General features: G+C 46.1%; 1 protein-coding gene across 2 annotated transcripts in view; it reads right to left on the bottom strand.

Moving 5' to 3' along the window:
- Positions 1 to 16,723, bottom strand: part of LOC119377508 (uncharacterized) — a 30,964-nt gene extending 14,241 nt beyond the window's left edge. For both annotated transcript variants that reach the window (XM_037646933.2, XM_037646935.2), the window contains exons 1-2: positions 16,652 to 16,723; positions 9,027 to 9,240 (exon numbers count right to left, since the gene is read on the bottom strand). In XM_037646933.2, coding sequence (XP_037502861.1) covers positions 9,027 to 9,235 — 209 coding nt within the window. In that variant the 5' untranslated portion in view covers positions 9,236 to 9,240; positions 16,652 to 16,723. The remainder of the gene's footprint in view (positions 1 to 9,026; positions 9,241 to 16,651) is intronic.
- Positions 16,724 to 17,160: the final 437 nt, after the last annotated feature.

Below are 17,160 nucleotides of genomic sequence, written 5' to 3'. Positions count from 1 at the left end.
ACTCTGTCATGAGAGGCGTAAACGTGTTTGCCCAATTTATACCTGACAAAATTGACACGAAATAATTTTTTTCCGGGCGTGATCTCCGTCCTGGTTCTGACCTTTGGGCAAGCGAGCGAATTGGATTACCTTCCTGCTAACTTCTAACTCCGACAATCCTGTCACTGCATTACCAAGATGCGTTACGTTACAGTGGTACTGGTATCACTACTCCTACACAACTTCTTTACGCTGCTTCGCATTCAATCCTGGGTAATCTGCGTTTTAATGTTACTGCATTCCGGTTGCGTTTCACCAGATCATCACCATGAATGTTTGACTGCCGACCGGTACTGGCAAGCCTCCTTTTTCTCTCCGCTCTGGTTTAGCGCCCTCCTTTCCCCCTTTACATTCTAATAATGCACAGCAGCAAACCAGAAGTTTCAATTCCGGCTACCTTCCTTGCCTTTGCCTCAACTGTATCTTTGTCTTGCCTTCTTCTGCAGCTTCAACCGCAGCAAGTATCCCGGTCGCATTGATCATCGACAAGTACTTTTCTCGCCATACAAGAGAAGGGCTTTTTAAAAATAAATGTTGCCTGGCACGTCACATAAACGGACCGAATTTCCGTTGATACTATCCCCGATAAAGATAGCCACAAATTTAGCGTTGTATTAGCGATACCATTGCATAATCAGGAGTTTTTGTTCTGTGGATTAAGTTTCATTCATCAATATTCATCGTCAGCCTGACTACGCCCACTGCAGGACAAAGGCCTCTCAAGTTTACTGACTATTGTTTTATTGAATTACCTTGTACAGAAACACCACTCTCTGCAATGCCATTGGACACTGACGAAAAAAAAACATCAGTGAACAAAAAGCACTTTCCTATCGTTTATTGCGATAACGATCGTATGGACACTCCAGGCGCGTTTTTGCCGTCGCCGTGAGGTTTCGCATAAAGTCCAATGGCGATAACATCGCCCCGCGCTTCGTATGTTTATGTGCGAGGGCGTCCGACGATCGCGTCTAAAGTAGTTCCTCCTCCCTCCTCCGATATACATATCACTTTTGTGTCTAACCTTGCAGTTTCAGAGAAAAATTATGCAAATTATGCAGAATGTGAAACGTGATAGCTCACTGTGCAAATAATGTTCGTGATGATGGACGGAAATTGAGATTATTCTTGTGAGAAAACGTGTAACACTGTGGGACTTGAATTAAGAGTGAGTGTAAAATATTTGTTGGAGTAGGAAGTTGCATGCATGAGACCGGTGTACGCGCTAGCGCAGGCCTACGAGTATGGCCAACCTTATGAGAACGTGCTAAGCTTTAACACTCGCCATCTTGCAATAACAGAACCATCAGCGCTGAGGAAAACGCATTAACCCTTTGGGACGCTTTGTACACTATTGTGTAGACCACTTATTTTTGCTCGTTGTGTTGACTACTGACTCAGGTAGAGGAGCATACAGTGAGCTTTGAATGAATTGAGCCTCCTGCGAAATAAGCGTGCCTTCATCTACCTTTATTTTGCACTACCAAGTTCGACGAGTCGTTCGACGAGCCGCTTCCCATGAGCCAAGTCACAGGCATAATTTTTCTGCGCTGAAAATCTAGATAAGCGAAGACAAGCTTGAACTATATTTCTAGCCTGAGATTTGACTTGATTTATGCAAAAATGGAGCATGAATGACTTCAGTATTAAAAGATATTACATTGCAATTTTATTTGAACTATTTACTGTAACATAAATAAATCAACATATTATGGCAATGTTTTGGTTGCAGTAGAATATCGAGTGCCTTGACATAATGTTATGTCAATTTGATGCATTTACAGGCAGCTCTTCATAGGTTCCATCTAGTAGGGTTAAGGGCCTAACGCGCTTAATTGCGCTTTGGACATTCTTAATGGTGTTCTAAATCGCATGACAAGGCATGCACCTTTTGTGTAGTGGTCTCCTGTAGTGATAGCTCCACCGTTGAAAAATATTCATTCACTTAGTTACAAACTTAACATCGACACCGCAGTCTATTTTCGTCTACCCCTCATTCCTTGTAGCGCACAGCCCGTCGGTTTTGAACGACCTGTGGGCGACTTCTTGGGGTTGTGGAAGCGATACTGTGAAAATGGAGCTTGCCATCACATAGCCAATCCCAATTTAAAGCTATGAGAGATCATTCGTCGCAGCGATGACGCTTACCGACTGCGATGTTTCGAATGTCTGGCACTGGAACAGAAGGAAATTGAATAGACCAGGCTGCACTCCCGTTCAAATCACGAAATTCTTATGCAAAGCGTAATGTAATCGATCAATCTACCAATCAATTCTTGACGGGTGTTGCTACTGATAACTCAATAAAAAAAATAGCTGGCTCTCCGGTAATCAAGAGCAGATGCAAGCATGAAATGACTACCAGCAAAGCAGATTCGCTGGAGGTGATAGCAGAAACAATCTTAACGTCTGACTACTACGCGACGCAAGCCTGAAAGCTTGCTGAGCCGGAATGAACCTGTTTTGAAGTAAAGCTCGTTGCAAGTCTCGCCTCTGCCAAACGCCATCTGCGCCGCACCGTAGGCTGCCGGCGTGGTCACGCAGTGTGGCGCCATCTCTCGAGGGATGCACGCAAAACTCACATAGCGATGCTCATGGAAAGAGCAAAGACAAGCCTTTCTGAGGGCCAAAAGATGAAAATGGATTGTGTGGTGCCCTGCAACTACCTTTGGAACGTTGCTGCGGGCAATGGCGACAAAAAAGCGAGAAATGGGACGTTGTTGCGCTTTCCGCCGGACAGCTAATCCAGTGTCTTGCTGCAGCCCTACAATTCCCTTAGGATGAATGAAACAGACCCGCAGTCCCACCGGCAGTGGTATTCAATTCCAGCGAGATGTATGCGGCACAATCACTTGGACGGGCTGTACATCGCGACCCACGTTAGGGTCATGGCGTCGTATATCAGCTGGGTTTCAACCCACTTCCTCCCAGAGTTAATGGTAATCCGTGTATTGTAATTCACCGCCATGAACCTAGTGTATATATACGGAATATGGCTGCGCCATATACTTGCATATTGCTTGCCGTTACGTTGTATTAACAACCGTGCTACGTCCCAAATCAATACAGGTATATCTGAAAAAAATTGTCGCAGATCGCACGCATTGTGCGAATCGATATCATGCAAAGCAGTAAGTGAGTAGCTGCCTATTCCGGATTTCTCGGCTTTTAGCCAAGCGTTACGAGGTGGACATAGGTAATTGTGTAAACTGAGCTGTATGACTGTTGTGGGCTCGCCAAACACGTCGAATACACTGGCGCATAAAAGACAGCTCATGCTTCGAAGTATACATCGGCATTCAGTTCATAGCACAGACGTCAGTTTTATCGAAGCGAAGTGCGTCCTACGGTGCGATGATGGACATAGCGTAAGTAGCTTTCGTTGGATTATAACACCGGGGTCCAGCCACGCTTGACTTTAGCTTACCGAGTCATTGGAGTACATATTAAATGTTTGTTGCACGGTTAAAGCGGGTAGCCACCCCTGCAACCAAAACTGACGTTAGAGAAGCATGGCCGTTTACAATGTTGTTAGGAAATGCTCACCGTATCTATTTATGTAACACATTGACTTTTAATACATCGCGTGGTTGCCGTAGAGGGTCGCTGCAGCACCTTTGTCAGCGCGTGCCTGCTACATTAAAAATGACAATCCTAACAAACCATATTTTTCTTTTGTTTAACCGTCTTAGTGTCATGAAATTTTCAGCCTATTCTCGCCGTTCCCGGGTTGATTTACACTTTGAATCATACGTAGCGCGTACCCGCATTCCACGAGCCGTGGTTTGCAGGCATTCGCCACACGTGACTGGGGAAAGGGTTTCATGACGTAGGCGACAGGCAGGTCACGTTATCCATGTTTTTGCCGTTTAATCGTGTTCGTCGGACCTTCATGTTTTCCTATTAAATGCGAAGCATTTCTTAGCGAACCTCAGGCACTTTGGCCGTTTCAATCTACGTATCTATCTATCTATCTATCTATCTATCTATCTATCTATCTATCTATCTAGCCGCCTACGTCTGAGCTCTCTCCTGGTCGTCTCCATGACTTGTAATATACCAAAATTGGCATAGCAGGGAATCAGTGCATGACGAACACGATTCATTGGTTATGACATGAATAACGCAAAATACATGTCGCGTACATCATGAAACCCTTTCTCTCAGTCACGTGTGGCACATACCCACATACCAGAGTTAATATTATGCGGGTATGTGCCACAGGTGATACATAGTCTCAACCAACACTGTAACGGCGAATACACACACTTACACGCAAGGAAAGTAATAATAATAATTGTTGGGGTTTTATGTCCCAAAACCACGAATGATTATCAAATACGCCATAGCGAAGGGCTCCGGAAATTTTCACCATCTGGTATTCTTTAACGTGCATCGAGCTCGCACAGTACACTGGCATCTAGCATTTTGCCTTCATCGAAATGCCATCACCGCGGCCGGGATCGAACCCGCGACCTTCAGGTCAGCAGCCGAGCACCGTAAACGCTACAACGCCGCGGCGGACGCAAGGAAAGTAAGGTAGCTGTAGACAGAACACCCCTGGAAGACGCTCAATTATCATGCACTCGTTCACGTGGTCCGCAACGTGGACCACATCGATTACGCAAAAACCGGGGTCAATGCTTCCTACAATAAATCTGCCGAGAGAACCAGGCCGCTCATCGTTATCGGTGAGCGATAACGATAACATTGAATTATCAAGACCCAACAACGACTGGTCTTTATACTGGGTGAAAGACGGCTGGAATGTGGACAGGGCATCAAAAGACCTCGCTGCCACGTCCAGGACAGGAGGCATCGTAGATCATTTCATCGTAAGAGGAATTAAGGATTTACGCCAGCTGCACTATACCTCGCACATCACTATACACTTAGACCCCTCGTAACCGCAAAAACGAACGGATCCGATTAACAAATCCGGTACATCTGCTGGTGCTCACTGATAACGGTGATGATGTCCTTGTTCAAGAACTGTCAAGAACCCCTTCCACACATGCGCATGGGTTGGTGAACGTGCGTGCGTTCTCCATCATAACAGACAAATGCAAGCATAACTGTGACAACTGCAACTGTGACTGTAACGTACGTGCAGTGCGCGTTCGCGTGCCACTCGGCTGTGTGTATATTGCCACACCCACTTCTTGTCTTGTTTTGATGTATTCGGGTTTGACCGGCAGGGACGGTTATCAACGCTCGACGCTGTCCGCGAAGCAATGTTCGAGAAGCTTCACGATTGTAGTAGATCGTTTTGTTAAGATTGCGACCCGCACGCGAATGTTCCAGCTTTGTCTAGAGATAATGCCGCCACCAGCGATATTGCTGGAAAGTTCGATAGCGCCTGTAAAAAAGCCGACGCGCTTGACCGCTTGTCAGTTGATCGACGGACGACGCCCTGTTCGCCGCTATCTTTGTACAGCGTGTATTGCGGTAGTACTAGTTCTCATTTTCCGGCCACAAGTTCGGCCAAATAAACAGTTTCATCTTGCAAACGCCGACTGCTGTCTTCGTCGACGTCACGACCACGTGACAATATCTAGGGAAACTTTCCTGAATGAAGCTTAGTTGCTAGTAACGTCTGTCCGGTGCATCCGTATTACTTCTTTGACCTGTTCGGATTAGCGCTATCCAGTATTGAAGAATATAAGCATTACATATCAGCATACCGCGTCTGGTGTTGGTAACACGCATGTTGCTGTTGGCATCGTTACGCAACTGTAAACAGCTGGTTACATAATGCATATGCGACTCTTCAACATGAGTATGGGCATACCACTTCCACATTTCTCTAGCGTCATTCCGTAACGTTTCGCTCGATTGAAAAATTACGCCACATTCACCATCCCGCGCATGCTTCGCATAGCATCGATTCCCACAGTTTGTGGGATCTTTCGAATTTCCAGAGTGTGGGTAAGATTCCCACAATTTAAACCTCAGTGCCCCATCGAACCTCCACTTCCAGTTGCAAGTAAAAAGCTAAAAAAGTGGGACATTGTTGAGCTTTTTACCGGACAGCTAATCCATTGTATAGCTGCAGCCTTACAATTCTCTTATAATGAATGAAACAGGCCCGCAGTCCCACCGGAAGGAGTATCAGACACTAGCGATATCTATGTGGCACAGTCAGTTGTATGTCATGCACATCGTGACCCCGGTTGGAGCCACGGCGTCGTATATCCACTAGGTTTCAACCCACTTCCTCCCTGAATTCATGGTGATCCACGTATTGTCCAACATGGCCATGAACCTGGTGCTTATTAGTAGCTTGTGGCTATTTGTATACTTGCAAAAAGCCGGTGCTTGTCATTGCGTTCTATTGACCAGAGTGTTACGTCCCTAATCAACATAGGCATTTCTGAACTCTCCACTTAAAAGAAAGGTCAAAGTTCCGCAGCAAAGGTGCTTCAATGAAAGCAATAGTAAAAACTAGCAGTTGTTCCGTGTACGAATACAACCGATGAGCAAAGCTCCTTAGAAATGGGACGGAAACAACTATGCGCCTGATCTCGCTGCTGGCTTTCATGGAAGTGGTAGGGTGGGGAGCGGGTGGGGAGAGCGTCTGCTGCGCTCGGTGGCGGGAACGACTGAGCGAGTGAGTGTGCGGCGCGCGCAGCGCATGGAGAGAGAGATAGGTGGGAGAGGGGTGCGAGAGGGAGCCATACGTGGTCCGCATAATATAGCGCAATAATCCTCTGTGGCGCCTTTCGCCCACAACAAATTTCATATACATAAACTGACAATTCTCAACTCGTCTTTTTACACCCTCGTAAGTTAAACGGTAATGACCGGTTCATCGCCTATGATGAACCGAACGCGTATGCCGTCTTTTTTTCTTTGTAGTCTGTCGTGTTTGTCCTTCCCTCCTCCCATCCCAAAGCCTCCTGCACCTCGCGTGGTGTTGCAATGCCTCCAGTATCGACTCACCTTTTTCCAAGCGGCGATGTGAAGTGAAGACGTCGTCATATGAAGTCATACCATGTATCTTCATAGATGACGCCATCATGGCATCGTTTGTGATCACGTAGTACTTTTTGGACCGTTTTGTAATCACGCCAACGTCTCCGCCGGTCACTTTTAACAGCGACGCTGGCAGCCGTAATTTGTGTGGCCTACACCGTGTGGCCTACCAGGTACGTGCCACAGGAATTGGGTAAATCCCACTACTCACCCCTGGTCAACTTAAATTGAAGAAGACGACAGTTAGCCCAACAAACGGATATGTGCCACAGAAATTTGTTCGGCCTATCAGAAAACTACCATCGTCATAAACGAGTATGTGCCACAGAAATTGAGGAACTCCCACTGATCACCACTAGTCCACTAAAAAATTGGCCGCATATCTGCGTGCTTCGCTGCAAATGTCGTCTAAAGACGATAGAAGAGGCGCTGCGTGAGATATGGACGCCATCTGGCAATACGTCGGGAAACATGAGTGCTGTGTTGCGGACTGGAAGTCCCGGCGCAGCAGCAGGCGAAGACCGGCGGTGACCAACGCGACCGGCGGGGACGCCAGCCAGCCCGAACACGCGGTTTGGCGCGAAGCGCTGAAGCAGAAGAAACGTCGGCACTCAACGAGTACTCTCCACACACTCTTTTATTTACACGTCGCCTGGGTAAAACAGGAATGCCAGAGCGGCGCCCCATGGCATTCGTACAGTGCAATACAGAACCGAAACCGAAACACAACAATGAGCTCGTGCAGAGGGCACGAAGGCAGGCAAGTTTCAGCGCAGTCGCATTTTCAGCGCAGCTTAAGAAACTAGGGTCTTTAGAATTACGCATGTATGCATTTTCTATTAAAGGAACACACTACCTAATACTTACCTAGTGATGTTGCGCCTCAGATATGCGTAATGGTTTCTTTTTGATCGACAATGTACACAAGTATAAACCTAGTCAGCCGTTCAAGATGGCTGGCCCTTGGGCAAGTGGTTCAACTTTGGCCGAGTGGCTGAATCGAGTGACGTGCCGACAAACAGAAAGACAGAAAGACCAAAATTTTTCCGTTTAAGTATCTCAAGAAAGACTATCGTCTTTAAAAGGAAGAAGGCGACAGCGCAACACGGGGGAACGGGAAAGGCAACGGTTGCTGCGAGAAGACCCCGAAGCGATGGAAGGCATACGCCAAAGACGACATGCCGGTAGATCTATCAGAGCGGCGAACGCTTGGTTTCAGCTTGAGTTTCTGTCTCTGGAGTTTAGACATCCGTGTCGTGACTGTAACTGTCTGAGAGATGCGAAAGATTGGTTTCAGCGCGAGTTTCTTTCTATAGAGTTAGCACATGCGTGTGATGTGTGTGAAAGACTGTGGTTTAACTCGAACCTCTCTGCGCTGGGAATCAACGTAGACACAACCTAGCGTCACCTAGGTAAAGCCTAGCAACGAGCGAAAAGCAACCTAAAAAGAACCCTCATCACCTAGTTAAGGGCTAGAAACAACCTAGACGCAACCAGATTAGCCTTCAGAATCGCCCAGTTTTGTTGGGTCAAGCCTTCCGCGGCTTATTGCAAGCCTCGCTTTTTTTTTTCGCGTTTCATAAGGCTTCTAAGGATGCGCCTTAAACTAATGCAATTGAATCGTGTAGGGGCAGCGACAGAGTAGGACTCACATGCTTTACGTGGCTAAGCCTTTTTAATAAATACTAACTCCTTCAACGTATCACGACTCTGCTACGTTGCCTCTCTCACTGCAATCACCACAGCAATCTTCATCACAGTCATGAGGACATAAATCTGATCGCCAAATGTGGACCCATCATTAATATGTTCCGAGTCGCAACAGCCTTACAGATCATCGTAATTGGGTGAGCCAGTGGGCTTATTTGTTTATTTCCCTAAATAAGCATCATCGTACATGCCAAATATACGCGCCGATATTGAAGTTTCGCAGGTATAACACGTGAAATAAAATTCCTTACTTTTGATTCATTAGCATTATTTTCTAGTAATATGAATGAGAGAAGACTTACTGAATTTTACCAACAAACGCTGTCTTCGTAACGTTGCCCTCGGCCCCAACACCTCGGATCTTTCCGGTCTCTCCAACGTTTCTTGACTTTCCAGGCACTGTCCTAGGCCTCTCCGAGTTTTTCGGAATATTTGGGATGCTGCTTATACCCTCGAACATGTGAGACATGACGCACAGGCACAATATGAAAGGAGCTGCGAAAGCAGGCATCAGTGCTGAAAAGAAAAAAGCGAGCGTGTTGCCACAGTTGACGCAAACTTACGACAAACAGTTTGCATAGATACTGCCAGTACTAGTGATGTCAGAGTGTGCTGATACCATGCCATACGGGAAACCATGTTTCATCTTTTAAGGAACAGTGCTGCTTAGTGAACTCATGCAGAGATTACGCTTTTTCAGACTCATGCAGTAGGTTAGTGTTACCGCTGCGTGCGTGCATTAAACGTATTAGCAGGGACGTAATATCACATACTGGTTTTTCTTAACGGTTCGAGCTTGTTAGCTAACAATACGGCACCTGAGCCGAATAAAAATAATCACTCCCAGAGTTAGTTCAGCCCGCTGTTTAATCTTTTTGGCTCTTTTTTTATTTCGAAAGCCTGCCCTTAGGCGTAGTAATTAGTGGTATCAAAAATACACATGCAAATTTGCTTCATGTACAAAGGCTAATAATAATCGGTGGTGAGGTCCATGGATTCAGCGGTTTATGTGCGGCTTTTGTGCAGTGTAAGAAGCGTTGTTTGCAATTTCTGAAAAAAAAAACTGTTTTTGTGGTGTCCGGGCATTCATCATTGTACACATAGAACTTTCCTTGATAATACCGAGGACGTGTGTTCGTACACGTCATAGCCGCTCACTTCATAATGTCTGAAGCTTTGTAAACTGAATTGCGAGGTCTAGTTGGATGAAGATCGGCCTTCGGTGTTGTGTTTGAATTCAGGTAATCAACGTAGTTTCTTTGATTCATTTGTTCCATTGGGTTAATTCTACAACGGATGTTGAAAAGAGAGCCAACGTGAATATAAAATTATATAAAGTATATTACAATATTATATAAAGTATATATATTATATTATATAAAGTATGTAAAATTCAAATAAAAAAGATGGAGTAATAACATGATAAGACGCGTACGTGGAAACGCGCTTGTATATACTGTCGCGATTTGAATTGATGATCACTGTAGAAGCTGCGGCAAATCACTTCTTGCTACATACACCAAATATAAGCCGCTGAGCTATCGTCGCTGAGCTATCTTTTAAACCTGTATGTCTAAACCCTGTAAATTATTTTGTGTGCGATAGTGTTCATTATTATTTGCCTCGCTTATGCTGGTGTTAACAAGTGTATATCTATTCAAAGGTAACCTCACCCCTACCCCGTTTACTGTAAACCCCCCTATGTAATGCCCGGCAAGGGCCTTTAGGGTATGTGAATAAAAAAACATATGGATGGATGCTATGAGCGAGGCCGAGGCTTGGCCTAAGGTCACCACCTAGCGGTGTCTTAAGGCATTGATAAAATTGCACTTCTCCAATTAGAAACGTGCCGAATGGGACGCACGCGTAGCAACGACACGTCACAGAAGCTAATCGCGGAGGCCAGAGTCATAATGTATACTTCGCTTTACCGCTCCCAGACGGCGAAACCACCCTGCCGACCAAACGCACTGTGAACGGAAAGTATGCAATATAAAAGGCGCGCTTGTAAAGCCTCCAGAGTTTGTGACCATGGCGCAGTGGATAGCGTGCCCGGCATCTGTTGTCGCTTTCCGAAAGGTCTTGCGTTCCACTTCCGTTGATGTAACCTTTCTTCTTTGCCGTCTGATCGTGTGGACTTTTTCGACGTCATTTCCGTGACAGAAATACGTCACTGAAGTCTTGGTGGACCCCGGCATGAAACACTTTCGTGTTAAAATTACTGTTTTTAACGCTGTTAGAGCATGTTTTTCGAGCCCCAGCTCGGTTTCGCTTGCCTTTGAAAAGGCCGAGACCATTGGTTTGCACCGGTTCAACTTTCTCTTATGTCTTGGTTTAGGCAAGGGCGACGAGAAGTCTCCTCACTTCGACTACACGCCATGACAAATAAATCAGGGGGTTTCACGAGACAGCGCACAGACGCTGATTGGCTCCGTCGGCGCGAACGCGCAATGAATTGGGATGCAAATATCGCATCTGGCGGTGGATGCACGGAATACTCACTTAGAGCCGCAGTTCGTATTCGCGAACGCGCCGTACTAGTGTTGCATGAAGGCTTTTCGTTGGCGTTCAGCTTCGCAGAGCTTAAAGGTCAAGCGCATGCATGCAGGCATTTTCCGGGTTTGTACCGGGAGAAGTAGATCTATAGCTCCAAAAATCTATACAGACTTTACATCCTTGAATACTTGCTTAATGCTTACTACTGCCAGTTACGTAATGTATAACACAGTTATTATCTACGTAATGCGAAAGGATAGCGTCATTGTCACGTACGTGTTGGTTCTTGAAACACGCACTGACTCAAGTTGGCATTACAAAGCGACATTACAAATGCTAAGCAATAACACCATCTTCTAAGCAAGAACCACTGTAGCTGTCGTATTTTCAGTGAACATTGATTAAGGCAGAGGGTATGCGAAAAGAATTATGGTAGGCGGCGTCTTCTCCCTATTTCTGTGGCGGCAGTTGGCAGCTTGTTGAACTTAGCAGTGCGTTGGAAAGCTAGTCAGCTACTTATTAATAGGACATGGTTAAGGTCGTTTGAAGAAAGCAACCACGCCACCTCCCAGTTTTCGCCTTGTCAGCATACGAACCTTTTAAATCCACAAATTCATAAAATGAGTGTGAGACATCGTGATCTAACGGATGCTCTCTCAGCGATAACATTTAAAGAGACGCGAAGTTCAGTGCTATATTTAGAGGTAGATAATCTTTATTCGTCCGTCTAAATCAGACTGACGATTTCTGTTACAAAAGTCTTTTTTTTCTTTTAGTATGCATTCACTTATCCGCACGTGCAGCCGACACAAGATGGCTTTAGAGAAAGAAAGAGAAAAAAAAAGAAAATTCAGTAGGAGCTTGGTCTTTCTCAGGAGACGCTGTTGGCGACTTTTCATTACCTGGTCCGAAATATGTACACATCCACAGCGGTCTTTGGTATAACTCATTCTTATCTAAATGGCGCCTAGACACCGGTAACCATTTACTATATAGAGCCTGTGCTGACCAATGTATACACGCTAACCTGGAGTTTTACGACAAGCTACCAACCTTCAGCGAAGAGCAATAACGCAACACAGCCCCTGTTGATCCCAGCGAATGGGAAAATAAAGCTTCACAATTGCACAGCGTGTTACGCTTTTTAGCATTGGCGCTCCTCCCCTGCCGCTATTGAAGAACTTTCTCTATAATGCATTATATTCACTGCCGGATTTCACAGTGCCACCTTCCATAACCTACGCTAAGGAGTGCGTGTGAAGCTTGTTCGTCGCACTGCGAATAGATGCGAAGCTCCGTATGCAGCTTATTCTTCGAAATTCTCTTCTCTCTTCTAGTGCATTATCACAATTCTACAAGTGGTTCTACGCGATTGCGCATTGTGCTGACAAAACGCGATTGCACATTGTGCTCACATGAAACACATTTGTGCGAGGACACAGTCCCGGACTTTCAGCCGAGTGTCTCTTCGTGCATTAATGATTGCATTTGCTTTTACACAAATGCTGCAAACAATGAATTTGTTCAAACCTGAACACTACTTTCAGGTCGGGTTTTGCAGTCCACAGATTCGCACTTGCTTCAATGAAGGACTAATTCGTCATAGTTTTTGCTAAGAACAGTGTCATGTTAGCACAAAGCCTCTTTCATTCATCTGCTGAATGGTTTGACACAGCTTTTCCCGCGCGGTAAAGGGATTCTGCACACGACACGCTCCGAACATGGCATGTATCGCTCGCGACGCTTTTTACCTCGTGTCTGTTTTTTACTACTCGGTCGGCGTGGCTCTTGCCGCAAGCTGCGACCACTTTGCGGGAATCGCTAAATGACTCGTGTACATCGACGTGCTTCGCGCCTTCTTTTGATTCATATGGTACGCCGTGAATGCACGGCACAATGGGTTCCTCCCTTACTCAGGGAAGGCAGTTTTCTGCTGAGCCTGGCCTTTGCGGGACTTTCGCAATACGGCCTAGGCCAGGGTTCTGAAACACGCCGATCCGCGCGCCTCTCGCTTGCGGCCCACACATGACTGTCTTCGCCGCACATGTTTTCTTTTCTTAATCATTATGTTCGTGAGCTACAGAGGCATGACTTCTCGTGAAGCACCGCACGTGGTCACCATGTACTGAAACACAACCGTAAAACGGCATTTTGGAGATCGGTATTAGCACGTTCTTGGAATCCTGGCACCAAGTCTTCAGAAATGGCACTTATATGAGATATGGGAAAGGTTTTCTTTCAAAATTTCAAGTGACCACGTTTGCTGACAATTTATTCACTGCCCCGGCCCTTGCGGGACTAAATTGCGTGACTGCGGCCCGCTGGCTCAGGTGAGTTTGAGACTCCTGGGCTAGGCCAAAGAAACAACCGCTCGCTCTGGGTAGCCAGCTTCTCCCAGGCGGTCCACGCGCTGCGTGGACGCTTCGTGCGTTGTACGTACTTGCTACCTTGGAGAACACTTTTAATTCACAGCTTGATTGTACCCCCTTTTGACTAATTTTGAGAGTGCCGAGTGATAACGTGTATAGAGGCTTTCTAGCACTCGATTCGTAAGTCCAGCAAGCATTGTTGTAGCAAAGGTACAGCCCATTGTCAAGAAAACGTATCAACTATTTTTGCTTCTTCCTTCCCGTCGTTGCCCTTGGGAAAATTCTGTGGTGTCGCACCGAAGACCGACAGAGATATAGGACGTGCGAAAGAATCTACACGGTATTAGGTAAATACTACACGTGATTGTATAAGCGAACCTTCGTTGACACTAGCTGATTGTGAGCTGCGGCTTTTAGACGCTACTTTAGGACGGCAGGGTAACGTTGTTTTAGATGACCAATGAGATTGGCTCATTCACTTGTTCTCTGAATATACGTCATCTTTCACCCATTAAACATCCAATTGGGAGTATGCGCACGTCCAGTCTTCTTTATTCTTCTTTTGTCTGTGATTGTTAGCTCAGTTTCGCCTTTACGATGACTGCCAACCAACTAGCCCGACTTGGTGATCTATTTTACGGTAGTAACCCTGAAGCACAAAGTCATGGCATTGCCTGAATTACTTCTCTGCTTACTCCCCACCATGGCGTCACAGCAATTCTACATGCTTTTCTTAACCACCCCTCTCTTCTTGTGTGTTCGAGATCTCTTAACTGTTCCTAATTGAGGCACCGATGTGAGACGAATGTACCACTGCTAAGCGATGACAACACAGCCCATCTCATCATCATCATCATCATCACCCACACCACACACCACACACACACACACACAACACACCCACACCACACCACCCACACACACACACACACACACACACAACACACACACACACACACCCACACCCCACACACACCACACCACACCACACACACACACACCACACACACACACCCACCCACACACCCACACACACACACCACACACACACACACACACAAACACACACACACACACACACACACACACACCACACACACACACACACACACACAACCACACACACCCACACACACACACACACACACACACCCACACACACACACACACACACACCACCCACCACAACCACACACACACACACACACACACACACACACACACACACACACACACACACACACACACACACACACCCACACCACAAACACCCACACCCACCAAACCACACACACACACACAACACACAACACCCACACACACACACACACACACACACCACACACACACAACACACACACACACACACACCACACACACACAACACACACACACACACAAAGGCAGATTTTATGGCAACGCCTCCAGTATTTTTTCGTAATAGAAACTAGAATAAGCCAATTGTGAAAACACGTGCCATGCTCTTAAGTGAGCGCAGGCCCACCGACACAACAATCCTGTTTAATCTCAGTGATCAGCTCGGCTCTCATCTGAACGCCGCAAGAACTGGTCTCGTTTACTAGGATATTGTCTGTACTATTGTCGCCCTTCAGTCGTCGAAAAATCCATTCCTTGCAGCCGTTATGCGCAGGTAGGTAAATCAGGCCTGCTTTGTGAAATCAACAATCGCATGACACTTTCACTACTTTCACACACACTCTTCAATCTCTGCGAAAAGCAGTTACGGAGCGCTTTCTCGCTATTAAATTTCTACCCTCCGCTTTCTCCCGATAGGTTGGACCCCATTAGGTATAGCATTTTCGAAGCAATACGACTCCGCTCTGAGTTGCCCTCCTTCTCGCTTCAGCCTTCTCGATGTCACTGAATTGATGAGTACTCCCCGGCTGCGACTCTTCATATCTCTATCCAAAGTCGAGTGTCTTCACAAGAGGCGCAACGCAGTGAGAGCTAAAACTGCCACAAGCACCTTACATAGCATATCCACGGTATTGCTTTAGGTATTGCTTTATGGTATTACGGCAACGTGCTTTACGGTATTGAGTATTTACGACCTCGCGTGGGCAGCCTTACGGGGGCAGCCTCCCGAAGTCAAGACATCCCCATCATTTGCTTAGGTGAGTGTGAGGTGAGATTGGTATTAAGAAAATTGGTGAGGATGAAGGCGGTGCGGGCGAGGTGAAGGGAGGGCAAGTGACGATGCGGGGACAAATGATCAAGCTCGCTTGATTCATATTGCTAAAGGGCGTGGTGTATATGGTGCCAAGCTTTTCAAGCCATCTGGCACAACGCCACTCGACCCTTACTTGTAACCGACCTGATGCACAAATAAACGTCGACGTCACTTAGAGGCAAACTTACTGAATCTGGGCTGTAGCAGCCAACAAAAGTGGGAATGGTTAAGGTGATCTTTGGCGCCGCTTCGACGTTTCTGCGCTTCCCAATGATTATCGCGGCTTAGCACGCTCTTTAATCCAAAAATGAACATTATGGAATTCACGTTTTCATGCGCTGATTAAAATTGAGTACTCCGCCCTCAACTGATGGGGTTGAAAAAAAGCTCTCGGTCACACTGGCGTGATCGGACGATACAATCATCAGGCTGTTTGTTCTCAGCCACAGCAGCCCAGCAAAACGTGGGCAGGTCACACTAAAAGGGCGATAACGTAGGTCAAGTAGTTGTGCACTGAGAGCTATACCTAAACAGATTTGCATAATCAAGGAGCGAGATATACGGGGAATTAAATGGTAAAATATCAGGAATAGTCAGCTATGCTTGTGCATCATAGTAAAACAGCAAGTGTGTATATTCGATGGGTTTACTCGCGATGGCTTAGGGCCTACTACTGTCGGCTGGAACAGCCATAAATGTTTTGTTTATTGGGGCCTATGTGATCATGAATTATTTTGTTTTATGCGACTTCTTCCCTTACATCTAAAGAAACGGGCAGTTCTATTCCCACCTGTTATCATAACTGCGTTTGACCATATATATGAAAGCAACGTTTTCTGCATCGTGATAAAGATACAACATGTTTACTTACCAAAAGGCTTCGCCGTGGAATAGACTGATGATGCTCTTGTGACTGTATCACTAGACAATGTACATTATTTTTATCTAACGTAGCTGACGTCCTGTGTGCGCAGAGCACGAGGTACCGCAGGTGTAGAATGTAACCATACTAAGCGTACCGGAACAGACAGAATATACTTATATACGTAAAGAATGCTTTGAGTTAATGCACAAAAGGCGTCTAGAATACTTCGTGAAATGCTTGTGGACATACGAGGGTACATCGAGAGCGAGTTATCAAGGTCTTATGCCGGTAGTTCAATTGTCGTGATTCTAGGAACACTTTAGCGTTCTCTGCACCTGTGCAATCCTCTGCGCGCGCACGCTGTGCGCTGGTATTGGATATTTAAAATAGGACATCGGCCAGTTTTCTGTTTTTGTTCGATAGGGCCAACGACACATGCCAGAAGAACTGGGAAAGACAAAAGGATGATGGTCAGCGTGTGCATATTACGACTGTGACGCACGCATTTAGCGCTT

Source organism: Rhipicephalus sanguineus, unplaced genomic scaffold (assembly GCF_013339695.2).
Source record: "Rhipicephalus sanguineus isolate Rsan-2018 unplaced genomic scaffold, BIME_Rsan_1.4 Seq484, whole genome shotgun sequence".
NCBI classification, from domain to species: Eukaryota; Metazoa; Arthropoda; class Arachnida; order Ixodida; family Ixodidae; genus Rhipicephalus; species Rhipicephalus sanguineus.
This window is presented reverse-complemented; position numbering and strand designations above follow the sequence as displayed.